This window comes from Aquarana catesbeiana, linkage group LG05 (assembly GCF_042186555.1).
Source record: "Aquarana catesbeiana isolate 2022-GZ linkage group LG05, ASM4218655v1, whole genome shotgun sequence".
NCBI classification, from domain to species: Eukaryota; Metazoa; Chordata; class Amphibia; order Anura; family Ranidae; genus Aquarana; species Aquarana catesbeiana.
The window spans coordinates 248,617,091-248,637,071 of NC_133328.1; the positions used below are offsets into that span (position 1 = coordinate 248,617,091).

The following is a 19,981-nucleotide window of genomic DNA, read 5'->3' on the forward strand; positions in this document are numbered from 1 at the left end:
TGTCAATTGGGGCATGGAGGATGCTATACAACAAATTTAGGTGTTCTGTCCTTACAGTGTTTGTTGTTGTGAGCCTGTGTTCATTCAGGCTGTCAGCACTTTTCCTCCCTGAATGTCGGCTTTTATCCAGGGAGTGAGTCAAGTCTGTATACACTGATCCATGCTATGACTCTTGCTCTGTGATGACAACTCAATTTTTGAGTGCAATTGTTTGTTTTTTAGTATTGTCAATGAATTGTTTTACGTGTGCTATCCAGTGTGCTTTGCTTGTTTCTTTGTCTTGAAGTCTCATTTTTATTATGAAAGTGGATTGTATAGAAAATATTTTTGTTTTTTGGTGAATTAGGATTCTTAGGTTCTAATGTGAAGTGTACCCGATCCATTGTAATTGTTTTGCCTAAGGGGTGTTCAAGTTGCTGCTCAGTGAAAGCACTGATGATACCTTGAGATTCCACAGGTCTTACTTTAGCATAACTGTTTGCATTTCATATATTATTTGAGCTCCCTAACTTTTGTTATGTGCTCTCCTGTGAATAGAACACATTTAAAAGGTGGTTAAAGGGTTCGTTGTCTCAAAAAACTGCTTATGCAGATATTACTTTTCCCCTTCACCATCACAGGAGCGGGCATTGGGGGAAAGAAAGTGCATGTGAGGGGGTTTAAATGAGAGGAAAGGCTCACCTATATCTTTATTGGGTGGATGTTCCAAGTCAGAGGCTTACTAAATAGGGAAGATGAAGGATAAGCTTGAGAGCTAGGAAGCCAACAACCTGTAAACAAAATAGCAGTGACAGCACTGATATTTCTATGAAGAGAAATTTCCTTTAACTATGTATTGTTACAATCTTCATCATAATGCTGGCAACAGTTGATTACTATTTAATTTATTGTAAATCTATTAATCCAATTCAGTGTTGTTTTGAGTCATCATTATTTTGCTAGAACCTTTCTGCAAAATCACTATTCATATTTCACATGTGTTTATTCAATATTACAACTTAATATTTAAGACAGAGGGGGGCATAGTACACTTAAAAAATTTCTGGGCTGGATCATTCCATCTTGCTTTTTCCTAAAACAAAACAAAATTTTTTTATTAGAATCACTTTACGCATTGGCTCCATTAATTCAAAAACAATTTTATTTTCTATACTTCCATCTATTGTCTCAAGTCCCCCTTTTGTTGCATATACTGTATAGCTTAAACACTGTATCAACAGCAAAAGGAGCACACAGGAGGTACATTTGAATCAAACACATTGCAGTGAAAATACCATTAAAAAATTCATACTGTACTAAACAGTTTATAATTTAACGAGCATTAAGATATTCCACTATTAAATAAATATAATAATATCGTTTCCATTTAGATGCTACACTAGTGATCAATATACATCAGGGGTGCCCAACCTTTTGAAGAGCGAGGGCCACTTAAGCGACTGGGTAACCGGTCATGGGCCACAATGAGCAGTGCGAGCGGATGACAGGTCCATGTATATGCAGAGCGGACACGGACACAGCCTGCTCCACTCTATGGGCCCTCTGATCCGATACGCCCAGACGGAAAGGGATGGATCCCCTTCTGTTTTTTCTAGCAGATTGGATTGGAGGTAGGCGGGTGTAAATGGACACAAGGTGAATGAAGGATCCGAACGGACAAGCAGACCTGATCAGACCAATCGTGAAAGGAGCCTAAGGCCCCATACACACTATCAGTTTTTCTGCTGAGTTTTTCCTTCAGATTTACCAAAACCATATAATATGAGGTCAAACCTTAGGAGTTTCAATGTGTATGCAATCAGGCAGGGCCTTGCACTACATGATTTTGGTGAATCTGAAGGAAAAACTCAGCAGAAAAACTGATAGTGTATGGGGCTTTAGGCTGCTTTAACACTGACGTGCTGTGGTTTATCCACACCGCAGGTGCAACGCAGTATACCTGCAACTTTCCTGTGGGTTACCTGCACTTTGTCATATTATATCCTGCAGGTGTGATACACTTTATGAAAGTGTACCAAAACTCCTGCATTCAGCACCAAGCCCGCAGGTAATAACAGAAGTCTTTGGCTCAGTGCAGGTAACTGCACCTGCAAATCAGTTTGAAAGCAGCCAACAGTAACCAGTGCAGAGAACAGATATGCCCATTGCTGTTTGATTTCAATTAAAAACTGACCTCAATCTTCACTTCAGGTATCCTACAGGTATCGCCGGCTGTTGCTGTCCCAGGCGGAGTGCATTTTATATCACTTTTATCCACAATAGGGATAAAACTTTTTTGCGGAAGGGAGTTTAACAAGACACGTGGTAAACTATGTAGAGGGTTCTTTATTGTAAGAGTGGCAAGAATGTGGAATTTCCTTCCACAGGCGGTGGTCACAGCGGGGGGGCACCGATAGTTTAAAAAAACTATTAGATAAGCACCTGAATGACTGCAACATACAGGGATATGCAAGGTAATACTGACTTATAATCACACACAAAGGTTGGATTTGATGGACTTGTGTCTTTTTTCAAACTCACCTACTATGTAACTATGTAACTAGGTATGTGACAGGAGCCAGCACTATACAGGAAGCATCAGCTCTGCTCTCTACTGTAGACGCATGCTTCCTCTACCACCGGCTCCATCCTCAACAATGCTCTGGGATGGCGGGTCGGGAACCTGCGATCTGGCCTTCCCGACCCGCCATCCTAGAGCAGGAGGCCGCATGCCACATCAGTGGGCTCCATGGGCTACATGTGGCCTGTGTACCAGCAGTTGGGCACCCCTGATACACATACTGGTATATCAGAATAATGGTAGTATCACACAAGCAGCCATAAAACAAATCAAACCAACAATCTTTATTCCATTACTTTTAGAACTAAAAAAATTAAAATATTGGCACCCTGTACCACGTGATTAGCTGTAGCCTAACACAGATCACAATAGTAAGCAAGCTGTCATGAATGAAAGCCATTTTTTACATACTGTCACCAGTAAGGATCCCTGATCACCTCCACACCAGTCATATAATGACACACTACTGCACTGGTGACATTATGTACCAAAAATAAAAGAAATTTAAAAAGAAACCCACATTTTATTTAATTTCTTAATTTTCCAAAAAAATTGTGACAAAAAACAAACAAACCTTGGATTGTTTACTTTCCAAAAAGGGGTCATCTGGGGGGAATTTGCACTGTCATTTTAGGGCCTCAAGAAATGAGATAGGAGGTCAGTACATCAGGATTGATTAATTTTTTAAATATATATAAAAAATTAGTGATGGCGAACCTTGGCACCCCAGATGTTTTGGAAGTACGTTTCTCATGATGCTCATGCACTCTGCAGTGTAGTTGAGCATTATGGGAAATGTAGTTCCAAAACAACTGGGATGCCAAGGTTCGCCATCAGTGCCATAGTTTGTAGACTCTATAACTTTCAGACTAAATAATCTACACTTGGGCTATTTTTATCAAAGAAATGTAGCAGAATTACATTTTGGCCTACATTTTTGAAGAAAGATTATTTGTTTGGTATTTTTTTTTATAGCAAAAAAAAATAAAAAACGAAATACCACCAAAAGAAATCTCTATTTGTGTGGAAAAAAAAATAATACTGTCATTTGCGTACATGACCAAGCAATTGCCAGTTAAAGTAGCACATTGCTGAATAGCAAAATATGCCTGGTCATGAAGGGGATAAAACCTGGTGGTCAAGTGGTTAAAATGAATTCCAGGTATTTATATTTTATGGATGGATATTTTATGCATAGTTACATTGGACTAATACTTACAGTAACAATTGTGATGGTATGAGGCCCTGCCACAGTGTGAGATTACAAAATGGTTGGGGAAAGAACACTGGGTTTGCACATGTGCAGCGTGTGAAACTCCGTGGTGTATATTATGGATGGAGAAAACTGTAATTACACAGTCCTGGATTGCGCTCCGTAGTTTGGTGAATTCAAAGTGTCTTGGGTGGAAAGAAATCTCCAACCAAGTGTCTGGGTTTTGTGGAAAACCAGCAGGGTATGTGTCCACTTGTACACAGCCCTTATGATGATGGTCTGGTGAGTGCTCAGGGCAGTTGCTGCCATTTGGAGACAGATCCCTGTCAGGAGACCTGGTTGTTTCTATCAGACTGCATCCCTTGTAAGGGAGACTTGTTGCCCAAAGGTCTAAGAAGGTCAGGACAGCTACGTGAGCCTGGGAGACCAAGAAAGGGTCTGAGAGGTTTAGAAAGCTGAGGTGGCTAGCAAGACAAGGGGGGCTGGAGGAAGTCTGGAAGTCTCTGAAAGTGCGAACAAACCCAGGGGGGCTGGAGAGCCCTGTTTGGAGGCCAGGAGTGGGCCAGTGCAGCGAGGTAATGCAACCAAGGCTGAATGAGCCTTAAAGTGGAGTTTCACCCAAAAATGGAACTTCCTCTTTAAGTACAGGTGACCCCCTGACATGCCACATTTGGCATGTAATTTTTGGGGGGAGGAGCGGGTACCCTGTTTTTACAGGCACCCAGCTCCCACTTCCTCCCCTGGCTCCGTAGCGCTGGAAGGAAGTTCACCTCTCCTCCCTCCCTCCCTGCAATCTTCTAGGACACGTCACAGGTCCCAGAAGTTTGACCAGCCATTCACAGCGCGCAGCGCTGCTCACGCATGTGTAGTACGTGCTTGGCTGTGAAGCCACAGAAGAGAGGAGCGAGGCTTCCTGTACCCGCATCGCTGGACCATGGGACAGGTGAGTGTCTGATTATGTAAAGTCAGCAGCTACACTTTTTGTAGCTGCTGACTTTTAAATGGGTGGAACTCTGCTTTAAGAGCCAGGTGGCTTAGTATTTTTTTGTTATTTGTATTTGCTGGAAAGGAACACCTGCTTGGGAATCTTGGATGGACCTTTAATCTTGATTCAATAAAAGTGGGCTGCCGAGCCCTTAAAGCAACAGTAAAGCTTTATTAAAAAAAAAAAATAACAAACATGTCATGGTTTTGCACAGAGCAGCCATGATTGTCTTCCTCTGGGGTCCCCCGCCGGCACTCCAGGCTCCTCCTCTTCAGCAAGTGCCCCCATGGAAAGCCAATTTTCATGGGGGCACCCATGCGTGCTTGCTCTGGAGCCGTGCTGTTTGTGCCTATTGACACAGAGCATGTGGCTCGGCCCCGCCCCCTCGGGAGTGGGATCTGCTATCAATCTGCCTAGGCAGGAGGGAGACAGCGGCGAGAGCCACTGCTCTCATGCACATCGCTGGATTGGATCACGTTCAGGTAAGAATAAGGGGTGGGGGGTGGATCTGCAGCACGGAAAGTTTTTCACCTTAATGCATAGAATGCATTAAGGTGAAAAATCTTAAGGCTTTAGAACCATTTTAACTATAGTTCTGGCTGACATTCACTCACTATACAAATGCATCTACACACCTTCTTTACTCACCTCTTTCTTTAATGGTGTCTTTCATTTTGGGGGACACTGTGATAGGGACCTTCTTGCATGGGCAAATTATCCAAATCTGAGGAAGAATCTCCCTGTGGTGCATTCTCCTCATCCAAATCTGACCAGCCAGAGGACCATGATTCAGAAGGGTGTAAGGAAACGGAAGGAATGCAAGCCCAAACTTTCTTAACTGATCTTTTGATAAATGTTACCATTTCCCACCTAAGACATTTGAGTGGAGAATTCTTCTTGGCTTACACAAGAAGAATTTAGTGTCCCAGAGGACGCTTCCCCTGCGTTTCAGGATAGGAAGAGCCCTGACTGTCTTTTAGAAGGAGAAGCTTCAGACACCTGATACCCTGATGGAGATCCCCTGTTAGTAGGGAGTGACAATATATTGGCCAAACTGCCTATAGCCTCCCCACTGTGGTGTTACAAAAGGGACAACTGTTCTGTTCTACTCCCATTCTGCAGGAGATCTGTTTACAGATCCTGTGCTGAACAGCGCAGAGTGTGCCTGTGTTAAAGGACCCTTAGTCAGTAACTCTGACACTTTTATAACTACTTCCAAAAAGCCCTAGTAAAGAAGTGGTAATTGTCACCTGTAGTAGATCCACCAGTGTCTTGACTCAACAATAGGATGGTCATACTGGCTACAGGTTCAACATTCTTTGAGGATCCAATAAATAGACTAAATTAATAGGCTGTTCTTTACTGTTGCAGATTTCTCAAACTTGTGATCAAGCAAGGCCAGTTTTTGCCACCACACTTTTGCCTTACAGAGGATTATGTGGCTTAAAGTGCACATGTGCCCAGAATTAAGTACCTTCTACAGTAGAGTGCCCCGTGAAGATGTCTAATGACGAAACGTACATAGTGTATGCTGCTTGGAGGTATCACCACCACGCTATATCGGGTGTCTGCTTGCAGTGTTGACAGATTCCGTGCGAGCCCGCTCATATATTCATGCATATATGCCTGTGTCGGTAGACACCTTCACATGTGAGTGTAATAAAATAAGGATTTTATCATAAGGATTTTATGCTATGCTGCGCTTTTTTTTCAACTATTTTACATTTTCCAGGAGATACTGATCGGTGACGGCAGAGGATCTTTGGGATCATCAATCACAGATCTACAGAGTATTGCACCCTGCAAAGCCTGTCTGCCTGCCAATGATCACAACCACATGGACCATTAAGAGTGGAGGAGTGTGGATATCTACCCTTACAGAGCTACAGATTATTGCACCCTGCAGAGGGAAATATCTGTTTGCTGGTTGATCTAATACCAGCCACTAAACATTGGAGATACTGATCGGTGACAGCAGAGGTTGGGATCATCAATCACAGATCCACAGAGTATTGCGCCCTGCAAAGCCTGTCTGCTGCCGATGATTACAACTACATGGAGCATTAAGAGTGGAGGAGTGTGGATATCTACCCTTATGGAGCTACCGAATATTGCACCCTGCAGAGGGAAATACCTGTTGGCTGGTTGATCTAATACCAGCCACTAAACATCGGTGAGTGATCTTGTACATAAGTGGTGAAAGGCTTAGTCACTATATGGTGTTAAATATAAGAAGAGGACTATACTGTCATCTGTTATGCTTGGATACAAATAATTTGGAGAAATATAGTGTGGATTTTCAGACACACACATCATTTTTTGGACACAAATATACAAACATTTTCTTATTTTTAATAGAACACTGATTACATTTTTTTGCTTTTGTTCTTTTCTGCTTTTTTGGTGTTTTTTTATACAGATTCACGTTTTTTTGCTTGAGTTTAAACTTATATTTTGCACATGCTAATATCACTGTAGGATCACTGGACATTATTTTTAGAATTATTATCACTTGATTATTATATAGATTGTTATATATTGGGTATTAATATTTAAAGTTAGAGTTATCTTCACTTAGTTGGTATATGTTTTGAGATTATCACAATTAATCACATTTATAGAGCGCTGTCACTTCTTACTTTTTTAATCCTGGCAAGGTTCCAGAAAAGACATCAACAAAAGCTAGTTACTCCGAAGTCTGCAACAGGTTCTTTGCAGCTGAGCAGAATTTTGATCCTTGCAACTCGGAGATTGCCCAGTTGCTATTATTTCTTCACATGGATCTGGATTTGGGGCTCAGCCTGGTTCCATAAAGGTTTAAATCTCAGCCATATCAGCTTTCACCAAGGAAAATGGGCATATGACCCACCAGGGGAACACTTCAAAAGATCAGTCCTGAGACTTTGCCCTGAGGAGTAATAACGTTCCCCAGTGGGTTTTTTTCTGGTCCTCAATTTTCCTGCCAGAACTCTGTACCATCAGAAAGCAGTCCTCAGTGGCACATCACTCGAGAGGCAGTGTCCCTCGATAAGTTCAAGTGGCAGAGTATTGAATGTGCAAGCACTTGGGGCTACAGAGTACTTTATCTTATTCCTTGTGGACAAGTTGGGGCCTATGCCCCTCGAGCAGAAGGTGGCTTCTGTTTTCATCTTACAAGCAAAGTGGAGCTTCTATCCTTTCTGGCAGAGACAGTACCTAACCTACACAAGCTGGAAGTACCAAGTGTCTAAAATGCCTGAAAAAGGAAAGGGATGGTCGGCACTCAAGATGACATCCAAAATAGTATACCTTTATTAAATACAGTATTTATTATGTACAGAGCTGTAAAATGCCATGACTAAGGACTAACGTCTGAAACGAGTAGGCTGTTTTACAGCTCTGTACATGTATTTAATAAAGGAATACTATTTTAGATGCCATGATGAGTGCCGACCATCCCTTTTCTTATTCTGGTAGGTTGGAGATAGGTCTGAGCCCCGGGCAGAGCTTTTATGTGGGAAGGTTGCAGCTCCCTTTACACCTGTTTTCCTTGGATGTCTAAAATGTCTACCTTTAAGCCGCTTCCTAGTTAAAAGCAGTTTGTGTTTCCATCAGGTAAGTCTGGAGGGGAAAGCTACCGCAAAACCTTGTCGTGGAAACACAGAATAGTAACGGCAGAAAAAAGACCAAGTAGTCCATCCAGTCTGCCCTTTTTTTTTTTTTTTTTTTTTTTTTTTTTTTTTATACGTTTTTATTTTTTGTTAACATTTTTGTCCAAGAATGTTTGAAGCCATTCACTTTTGACTGGCTCACTACCTCTGCTGGAAGTTTATCTCAAGCATCAACTACCCTTTCATTATAATAATACAGGGGTAGGCAACCCCCGGCACTGGTGCCGCAAGCGGCACGTGAAGCCTCTTTTGCCAGCACTCGACTCCCTCTCCAACAGCAGAGCAGTGCAGGGAAGTGTCAGTGAGAGGCTAATGCATTCCAATCTCACAATTCCCCATGCCGCACCTGCACTGGGGGGAAGACACTGTGCCCCCACACATTGTAAACGATGGGAAACAATGATTGGTTATCTAACTTTGTTGTAGCTGCAATCGTCAGCTTTTGTGATGGGGAAGAGATTGGGTGCAGTTCTGCTAGGGGGCGGTTGCTGTTTCCAGGAGGAGGAGGACTGTGATTGGCCACTGCCATATGCAATCACAGTCCTGCTAGCCCCGCCCACCATCTGGAGGAAGATGACTCGCTTGGTTGCCACTACCAATCTCAAATAAGGGATTTCACTGTGATTGAGAAAACCATAATCAGGTGACAGTTTGTGGAATAATTGTTAAGCTTCTGGGAACTTTGTTGAAATATATATATATATATATATATATATATATATATATATATATTTATTTATTTATGTGTTTGTGTGTATGTGTCACTTACTACTGACCCCTCAGAGCTGCATCATCTACTACTACCAACCTCTACATCACCTACTCCCAACCTCTGAACTCTGCGTCACTTACACCTGACCCCTGAACTTTGCTTCACTTACTACTGAACCCCTGCACTCTGTGTCCCTTTAAGCCACAGCCAGTATTCAGCACAATGAAAATCACACCCAATCTTGCTGCAGCGGGCCCGATCTTGCACACAGGCTCACTGCTTTCAGAAAATGCCCCTGACCTCATCATTGCGTATCCATTCAAGATGCTTGTATGAGACATCACATACAAGCATGTGGGCTGGATGCAAGAGATGGATCAGCAGGGATGAGTGTGCCACGACAGGTATATGTGTCTCATCTCTGCTTCCTTGCACCACTCTGAGAAGAGGGTACAGCAGTGAAGCAGATGAGTAGGAGGGTACAGCGGTGGGGCAGATGAGCAGGGGGGTTTCGCGGCGAGACAGAAGAACAGGAGGGTACGAAGGTGGGGCAGATGTGCAGGGAGTACAGTAGTGGAAGAGATGAGAAGGGGGTTCAATGGTGGGACAGAAGAGCAAGGGGTTACAGTGATGGGGCAAATGAGCAGGGGGTTACAGTGGTAGGACAGAGGCGTGGGGGGGGGTTCAGTAATGGGCCAGATGAGAGGGGGGTTATATTGGTGGGGCAGTTGTGCAGGGGGTACAGTGGCAGGCGTAGGAGAAAGGAGGTACATTGGTGGGACAGATGAGCAGGGGGTTACAGTGGTGGGGCAGAAGAGCAGGGGGGTACAGAAATGGAGCAGAAGAGCAGGGGTGTACAGAGGTGAGACAGATGTGCAGGAGGTGAAGTGGTGGGGCAGATGAGAAAGGGGGTCACAGTGGTGGGTGCGATGAGAAGGTAGTTCAGCGGTGGGACAGAAGAACGGGGGTACAGCAGTGGGGCAGATGTTCAGGGGGATACAAAAAGCCAGTATAAAGGAATAGTAGTGGTAAAAAAAAAGCACTTGTGGGTTTAACTCATTTTTTAATTTTTTTTGTGTCTAATTCTCCTTTAAAAGGGCGTGGCAGAGGGGTGTCCTATGCTCCTATGCCTACATACTTTCGCTAATAGGTGTCCCTCGTTCCAATCTCAAAAAGTTGGGAGGTATGTATTCACCACTGGTATTAGCATGCTTTTTTTTACTTTCATGTCATCCCTTCAACAAAGGTCTTAATATCTGCTTTTTTGTTTAACCACTTCCCACCCGGCCACTGAACATATACAGTCGGGTGGGCGCTTCCTCCTTTTGAGTGGACGTTCCTGAACGTCCTTCAGAAGGAGCGGGATCACACGGCCACGCAATCCTGATGCGCTTGTGTCCCGTGGACATGCCGCATCTCAGATCGGCAGGAGGGCTCTGTGATATGGCGTCCTGATCACATGATGGCTGTGTCCAATCACAGCCATCTTGTGATGTAAACAGCCTGGGGGGACGTCACCACAAGCGGGATTGCGCAGCCGCATGCCCGCGCAGCAGCAGGACCCCGATGTGCCTGTGTCCCCTAGAGACAGGGCAACATGCACGGCAGGAGGGCTCTGTGATTGGCCCTCCTGATCACATGACGGTGGTGTTCAATCACAGCTGTCATGTATTGTAAGCGTCCTCCTGTTCTTGTCGCTCGTGGCGCGGCGATCGGGGATGAGGCGTGTCCCTCAGGACACAGCCCATCCCAGATCAAAGTAAAGAGCCAATAAAAATGGCTCTTTACCAAGTGACCGAGCTGTTACCGGGTTCTTCTCCTCACACATCGATCGTGTGTGAGGAGGAGATTGCAGTATAAGCTCATTACCGCTTACAGTGCAAACCAACACACACTGATTACCCCCAGAAATAAAGAGGACCTGTCACCAGCCCATCAAAGTACCTGTCACCAGCCCATCAAAGTACCTGCCACAAGCTCATCTGAGTAACCGAGTGCCTGTCACCAGCCCATCTGAGTACCTGAGTACCTGTCACAACCCATCAGAGTACCCGAGTACCTGTCAGCAGCCAAAGTATCCGAGTACCTGTCAACAGCCAGAGTACCCGAGTACTGGTCACAACCCATCAGAGTAGCTGTCACCAGCCAGAGTACCCGAGTAGCTGTCACCAGCCAGAGTACCCGAGTAGCTGTCACCAGCCAGAGTACCCGAGTACATGTCACCAGCCCAGAGTACCCGACTACCTGTCACCAGCCCATCAGAGTACACGAGTACCGGTCACAACCCATCAGAGTACCTGTCACCAGCCAGAGTACCCGAGTAGCTGTCACCAGCCAGAGTACCCGAGTACATGTCACCAGCCCATCAGAGTACCCGACTACCTGTCACCAGCCCATCAGAGTACCCGAGTACCTGTCACAACCCACCAGAGTACCCGAGTACCTGTCACAACCAGTCAGAGTACCCGAGCACCTGTCACAGCCCCTCAGAGTACCTGAGTACCTGTCGCCAGCCCATCAGAGTACCCGAGTACCTGTCACAGCCCCTCAGAGTACCTGAGTACCTGTCGCCAGCCCATCAGAGTACCCGAGTACCTGTCACCAGCCCATCAGAGTACCTGAGTACCTGTCACCCTGTCACCAGCCCATCAGAGTACCTGAGTACCTGTCACCCTGTCACCAGCCCATCAGAGTACCCGAGTACCTGTCACCAGCCCATCAGAGTACCCGAGTACCTGTCACCAGCCCATCAGAGTACCCAAGTACCTGCCACCAGCCCATCAGAGTACCCAAGTACCTGCCACCAGCCCATCAGAGTACCGGAGTACCTGTCACCAGCCCATCAGAGTACCCCAGTACCTATCTGCAGCCCATCAGATTACCCTAATACCTGTCACCCCCCCAATAGAGTACCCGAGTACCTGTCACCAGCCCATCAGAATACCTGAGTATGTCACCAGCCCATCAGAGTACCGAGTACTTGTCACCAGCCCATCACAGTAACCAAGTACCCGTCACCAGCCCATCAGAGTAACCAAGTACCTATCTGCAGCCCATCAGAGTACCCGAGTACCTGTCACCAGCCCATCAGAGTACCCAAGTACCTGCCACCAGCCCATCAGAGTACCCAAGTACCTGCCACCAGCCCATCAGAGTACCGGAGTACCTGTCACCAGCCCATCAGAGTACCCCAGTACCTATCTGCAGCCCATCAGATTACCCTAATACCTGTCACCCCCCCAATAGAGTACCCGAGTACCTGTCACCAGCCCATCAGAATACCTGAGTATGTCACCAGCCCATCAGAGTACCGAGTACTTGTCACCAGCCCATCACAGTAACCAAGTACCCGTCACCAGCCCATCAGAGTAACCAAGTACCTATCTGCAGCCCATCAGAGTACCCGAGTACCTATATGCAGCCCATCAGATTACCTGAGTACCTATCTGCAGCCCATGCCTCATAAAATATACCTTGGGGTGTTTGCTTTCCAAAATGGGGTCAGTTTGTGGGTAATTGCACTGTCTTGCCCCTAGGACCTTCAAAAGTGTGATAGGTAGGAATGAAATTAGTGTAATTAGTGTAGTAATTTATGCTCCTAAAACGCCTGAAGGTGCTACTTCAATGTTGGACCTCTCTATGTGGCCAGGCTGTGTCTCATTTCTTGAGGCCCTGAAATGTCAGGAAAGTACAAATACCCCCCAAATTACCCCTTTTTGAAAAGTAGATGGTCCAAGGTATTTATTAAGAGGCATGGCAAGTTTTTTTGAAGATGTAATTTTTTTCACTTTTTAACATTTTTTTCCCACAATTCTTGCGAAAATGAAGAAATTATTATAATTTTTTTTTTACACACAATTGTCATAATACCAAGTTATTTCTCACACACAGCATAGTCTTTTACATGGATTGGCCACATAGAGAGGCCCAACATGCAGGGAGCACGTCAGACGTTCTAGGAACATAAATTACACATAAAATTTCCTAACGACCTCTACATCACCTACTCCCAACCTCTGAACTCTGCTTACACATGACCCCTGAACTTTGCGTCACTTACTACTGAACCCCCGCACTCTGTGTCCCTTTAAGCCACAGCCAGTATTCAGCACAGTGAAAAGCACACCCAATTTTGCTCCGGCAGGCCCGATCCTGCACACAGGCCCACTTTTGTCAGAAAATGCCCCTGACTTGAGCTCATCATTGCATATCCATTTGAGATGCTTGCATGTGACATCACATACAAGCATGTGGGCTGGGCGCAAGAGGTGGATCAGCGGGGATGAGTGTGCCACAACAGGTAGATGTGACTCATCTCTGCTTCCTTGCACCACTCTGCATATTGCGCATATCATAGATCAGAAGAGGGTACAGCAGTGAAGCAAATGAGTAGGAGGGTACAGCGGTGGGGCAGATGAGCAAGGGGAGTTGAGCAGTGAGACAGAAGAGCAGGAGGGTACAAAGGTTGGGCAGATGTGCAGGGGGTACAGTAGTGGAAGAGATGAGAAGGGGGTTCAGCAGTGGGACAGAAGAGCAAGGGGGTTACAGTGATGGGGCAAATGAGCAGGGGGTTACAGTGGTGGGGCAGTTGTGCAGGGGGGTACAGTGGCAGGGCAGAGGAGAAAGGAGGTACATTGGTGGGCCAGATGAGCAGGGGGTTACAGTGGTGGGGCAGAAGAGCAGGGAGGTACAGAGGTGGAGCAGAAGAGCAGAGGGGTACAGAGGCGAGACAGATGTGCAGGAGGTAAAGTGTTGGGGCAGATGAGAAAGGAGGTTACAGTGGTGGGTGTGATGAGAAGGGGGTTCAGCGGTGGGACAAAAGAACGGGGGGTAAAGCAGTGGGGCAGATGTTCGGGGGGATACAGTGGTTGGGCAGAAGTGCAGGAGGTACAATGGTGGGAGAGATGAGAAGGGGGTTGAGCAGTGAGACAGAAGAGTACAGTACAGCAATAGGGTAAGATGAGCAGGGGGTTACAGTGGTGGGACAGATGAGCAAGGGGGTTCAGTGTTGTGCCAGATGAGAAGGCGGTTACAGTGGTGGAAAAGATAAGCGGGAGGGTTCCGTGTTGGGGCAGATGTGAAAGGGAGGTGCATTAGTGGGACAGGTGAGCAGGGGGTTACAGTGGTGGGGCAGAAGAGCAGGGAGGTACAGGTGTGGAGAAGAAGAGCAGGGGGGGTACAGAGGTGGGGAAGATGTTGAGGGGGTAACAGTGGCGGGGAAGAGGCGAAAGGAGGTACATTGGTGGGACAGATGAGCAGGGGGTTACACTGGTGGGGCAGAAGAGCAGGGGGAGCAGAGGTGGAATAGAAGAGCAGGGGGAACAGTGGTGGGGCAGATGAGAAGGGGGGTTACAGTGGTGGGGCAGATGAGCAGATGGGTTCAGGGTTAGGACAGGTGAGAAGTTGGTTCAGCGGTGAGATAGAAGAGCATGGGGGTACAGCGGTGGAGCAGATATGTGGCGGGGAAGAGGCGAAAGGAGGTACATTGGTGGGACAGATGAGCAGGGGGTTACAGTGGTGGGACAGAAGAGCAGGGTGGTACAGTGGTGGGGAAGATGTGCAGGGGGTTACAGTGGTGGGACAGATGAGCAGGGGGTACAGAGGTGGGGCAGATGTGCAGGGTAGTATAGTGAGGGGACAGATGAGCAGTGGGGGGACAGATTTGCAGGGGGTACAGTGATCTGAGGTGTGAAGGTGCAGGAATTGGGGCTGATCTAAGGACTTGAGATACAAGAATTGAGGCTGCTCTAAGGCATGAGAGTGCAGGATGTTAATTAGTCACTATTACTCAAGTAGTTTACAGAATTTACTTTGTAAAAAATCCTTTTTGTGATTGAGAGTGTGAAGTTAACAAGTTTTTGTTATAAAATTGGCACGCTCAATTTCTTTGAAAACATTTTTCGGCACACTGTGCTCAAAAGGTTGCCTACCCCTGTTGTATACTCTATAACTTTCACACAGACCAAATAATATACACTTATTTGGGTTAATTTTACCGAAGCTATGTAGCAGTATAAATTTTGGCTCAAATTTATGAACAAAAATGACTTGCCGTATATACTCGAATATAAGCCAACCCGCATATAAGCCGAGGCACCTAATTTTACCACAAAAAACTGGGAAAACTTATTGACTCGAGTATAAGCCTAGGGTGGGAAATGCAGCAGCTACTGGTAAATTTTCTGGATGTGGTGCCAACACAGAGGCTGCCGGCGTCACTGTGCAGATCAATGCAGGCTCACTGTCCATCATTGCAGCCTTACCGTGCCCATCATTGTAGCCTCACTGTGCCCATCACTGGAGCCTCACCATGCCCATCATTGCAGCCTTACCGTGCCCATCATTGTAGCCTCACTGTGCTCATCACCACAGCCTCACCATGCCCATCATTGCAGTCTTACCATGCCCATCATTGTAGCCTCACTGTGCCCTTCACCGCAGCCTTACCGTGCCCATCATTGTAGCCTCACTGTGCCCATCACCGAAGCCTTACTATGCCCATCGTAGCCTCACTGTGCCCATCACCGCAGCCTCACCATGCCCATCATTGCAGCCTTACCGTGCCCATAATTGTAGCCTCACTGTGCCCTCACCGCAGCCTCACCATGCCCATCATTGTAGTCTCATGCCCATCATTGCCGCCTCATTGTGCCTGTCATGGCAGCCTCACTAGTAGTGACTGTGCCCATTCATTCAGTCTCAGCAGTCAGTACCTGCATTGCATAGCGGGCATCTCCCACTGTATCTCGAAGCTCAGTCTGAAATGTTCGGCTGCGCTGTGACAAAAGTCCCGCCCTCCTCTTAGACCAGCTTGTGTGATAGATGCAGTGTTCTGTCTATCACACGAGCTGGTCTAGGAGGAGGGCGGGACTTTTTCACAGCGTGGCCTAAAATTTCAGTGTCAGCTCCAAAACGCAGCGTTCTCCCACTGTGTAAGGGAGGGAGAGAGGGGAACGCTGCAGCCACAGTTCAAAGCGCAGTATCCCTGCCCTCACTCGAGTAGGGGGGCTTTTTCAGCATAAAAAATGTGCTGAAAAAGTCAGCTTATACACGAGTATATACGGTATTTGCAAAATTTTATCATAGAAACTAAAAAAAAGTGTTTTTGTTTTCAAGATTTTCGCTCTTTTTTCCCTTACTGTATGTTGCAAAAAATAAAAAACCCAGTGGTGATTAAATACCACCAAATAAAAAGCTCTATTTGTGTGAAAAAAATGATAACAATTTTGTTTGGGTACAGTGTTGCATGGCTGAGTAATTGACATTCAAAGTGTGAGAGTGCTGAAAGCTGAAAATTGGTCTGGGCAGGAACGAGGTATAAGTGCCCTGTATTGAAGTGGTTAACTAATTCCATACAAATTACTTAACACCACAAAATGATATTTGATTCTGTATTTGCTAAGTAGGGCAGTGTGTTGGGAGTGGAACTGAGGGACAGTGCTCAGAGGTGGGTAGGAGGCGGAGACAAAGGGTGACTCGAGGGGGGGGGGTGGTACCTGCACCTTTTTTTCTGAGAGAAAAAGCCCTGGTTATAGCTATCCCAAAGTATGACACATAGGTTGGACACATAGTATATTACACATAGGTTGGACTTGATGGACTTGTGTCTTTTTAACCTCACCTACTATGTATGTAACTATGAATTATGCCTTTGGATGTGGTTTATTGCATACAGTGCATGTTAAAGCAGCCAGTCAAAGCGGCTGTATGCCCTGTGAAAAAAAGAAACTGTAAGGCAAAGGCATAATGAGCTAGTATGCACCGCATACTAGCTCATTATGAAGTACTTACTCTAGAACGAAGGCCCCGCACCGCCTACCGGTCACCGGCTGCACGCAGGGTGAATATCTCCTAAACAGTGCACGTTTAGGAGATATTCATTTTACCTATAGGTAAGCCTTATTATAGGCTTTCCTGTAGGTAAAAATCACCAAGTGGAGGATACAACCAGTGAATATTCATTTTTATATTTTACAAATTAGCTCAGTTTCTCTTAAGAATGCTTTACTTACGCTTCAGTCTGCAGAGCAAGAATTGCCTCCTCTATCTGTGTATCTGGTATATCTCTATCAATCTGGGCAAGATATTTATAAAGGAATGTGAATGTCTCAAAAGGAATACGAGCAGCACCACCTTCTGGGTCCTCTGTTAGTATTTCACAGGCATGTTTCAGTGCCATGGAAATGGTCTGCAAAGAGGAAAAAATAGATGTCTGTGTGTGCAGAGGAAAAACAGTAAACACATTTAATATTACTATCAATAAATGAAACAATATTTCATTTTATAACAGAATGATTGTACTATGTGTGCAATAATTATTAGATTTGCAGGGCGGGCTGAACATAATATTAATGTTCCCTCTAGCGGCTGCTCCGGAGTCCGGGCCATTTAAACTGAGTACAGCGCACTCTACCTGCTCCAGCTGTGCTCAGCTGCAGGCTGCTCTGGGTCATTCAAATTATGCACATGTGTAGTGTGTGGTCTCCTTCTCTAGCCTCCTAGCTCAGCTAGATCTGCAGTTGTCATGGTGCTGTACATGTAATCAGGTATGACACCAGTCATTTGGTGGCTTGACAGTTTGGTTGAGAGCACAAGCACTCATGATTGTTATCATTCAAGGCATGCCTTGAATGTAAAGGCTGGTCCACAAAAACGCACTCCAGATCTGTTCCGGATGTGTTTTTGCCTCCGCATTTTTAATATGTTTTCTGTGCGTTCTGGTGCGTTTTTGATGTTTTTTCAGATGCATTCCAGATGCTTTTTTTTCCACTGTACAGGGGTCCAGTGTGTTTTTGATGCGTTCCAGTGCGTTTTTGATGCATTTTACTGTGTTTTTTTTTCTGGAACTGGAAAGCCCTGGAACTGACTGCACTGGTGTGAACTATGCCATTGGAAACCATATAACCTACTTTCCATGTGTTTTTGATGTAGAAAAAAAACACACTGGACTGCCTTTAGGGCTAGTTCACACCAAAGAAAGGCATTCCGGAGGCGTTCCAGATGCTTTTCTGCATGTTCATTTTTGAAGCGTTTCTGGTTTTGTTTTTGATGCAGTCCAGTGCATCCCCCCTCCCCCCCCTTTGTCCTTAACCCTAAAGCCTCATGAACACTGGACGGTTTTTGACATTTTTACAGCAGCTGTTTTTGGCTGTAGACGTTTTTTTATACAGTCATTTAAACTCTCCATCATGTTATCCTATGTGTCCATGCACACATAGGCTGTTATCAGCAGTTTTGGGCAGTGGCGTTTTTTAGCAGTAAAAAAAGCCCCAAAACTAGTGGGTTCTGAGAGACGTTTTTCAGCTGTAAAAACGGTCTAATGCTGATAAACGCTGATAAACGTCGATAGCCGCTCAAAAACGTCGCTCACCAGCGTTTATTAATGTTTTTGATCCATTGAAAAAAAAACATTTTTTTTCTTAAAAAAAAAACACGCTAAAACACTAACACGGTAAGATGCTAAAAAACACTATTGCAAAAAAGAAAAGAATTGAAAAAAGTTGAAAAACTCACTGCAAAGCTACTGACATTTTTATAATGTTATTTTAACGTCTAGTGTGCATGAGGCCTAAAAAGCGGTACTTCAGTCATTTTTTCATCTTTCCATCTATTAATATTAGAAAAGTATGAGGAATGAATGTGAGGTAACCATGACCCTACAAAGGTACCATCCCATATAGAACAGTTACTTACCAAATGAGAAAAAAAGGGGGTGGGACTTTGCATGCACCTCGTAGGGTCTAATAAATACACATACCAAAAAGGTTTAAAAAAATAAACAAATCTTAAAATTTCCATATACAACAAATGGTTCTAAAGCGGAGTTCCACCCAAAAATGGAACTTCAGCTTTTAAGTGCTGGTGACCCCCTGACATGCCACATTTCGCATGTCATTTTTTTTTGGGGGGGGGGGGATCAGGTACCCAGTTTTTACTGGCACCCAGCTCCCACTTCCTCCCCAGGCGCCGGAAGGAATATCACCTCTCCCCCCTCCCTCCCTGCAATCTTCTGGGACATGTCACAGGCCACAGCCAGACGCCCACAGTTAGAATGCTGGCACCGCGGAGAGGAGGGGGAGAGGAGCGAGGCTTTGTGCACCCGCATCGCTGGACCGCGGGACAGGTGAGTGTCTGATTATTAAAAGTCAGCAGCTACACTTTTTGTAGCTGCTGACTTTTAAAAGGCTGGAACTCCACTTTAAATTTAAAAAGATTGAATACAACAGTGGTTTTTAACCAGTTGTATTCAACCTTTTTAAATCTAACCATTTATATACGAAAATTAAAGATTTGTTTATTTTTTTTAAACTTTTTGGTATGTGTATTTATTAGACCCCACAAGGTACATGCAAAGTCCCACCCCATTTTGTTCTCATTTGGTAAGTTTCCATCTAATAAATCTTCTGCCCTTGTTGTTTTAACTTTGGATAGCAAAACTTTTTTTTCTGCCAGTAAATACCTTATACAGCCCACTTCCTATTTCTTGTTTGAAAAACATCCTAGGCTTATGACATCATGCACAGCTCTTTTTCTAACTCTCCTGAGAGTTTGCCAGGAAGGGAGGGGGGATGAGTCATAAGAGGGCCAATGAAAGCTGCAGAGCTGGAGTTGTGCCTCTGCGTAAGTCCAGGAAGTGAACAGGCAGCAGCTTCAGCTGCCCACAGTTAAAATGGTTGCAACCAGACTCAGTGGAGGGAGATCTGCAGCATATTTGGCAAGTACAGAACCAAAGTATGTTAGAAGGCTGGCCAGAGGAGAGTCTGAATTTGTAGGAGGAGTCTGAGGGCTATATATCCCTCCTCCTCGGCTCATTTCCTGGGTTAGCTGACGCGTCATTTCTGGGTTCAGGGCAGTTTGCGTC

The 19,981-nt window shown here is 45.3% G+C and overlaps 1 protein-coding gene across 2 annotated transcripts in view; it reads right to left on the bottom strand.

Annotated features, from left to right (window-relative positions):
• Window positions 1-963: 963 nt before the first annotated feature.
• The window catches only part of ROPN1L (rhophilin associated tail protein 1 like), a 78,535-nt gene continuing 59,517 nt past the window's right edge, over window positions 964-19,981 (bottom strand). For both annotated transcript variants that reach the window (XM_073630690.1, XM_073630689.1), the window contains exons 5-6: window positions 17,133-17,308; window positions 964-1,072 (exon numbers count right to left, since the gene is read on the bottom strand). In XM_073630690.1, the coding sequence (XP_073486791.1) occupies window positions 1,006-1,072; window positions 17,133-17,308 (243 nt within the window). In that variant the 3' untranslated portion in view covers window positions 964-1,005. The remainder of the gene's footprint in view (window positions 1,073-17,132; window positions 17,309-19,981) is intronic.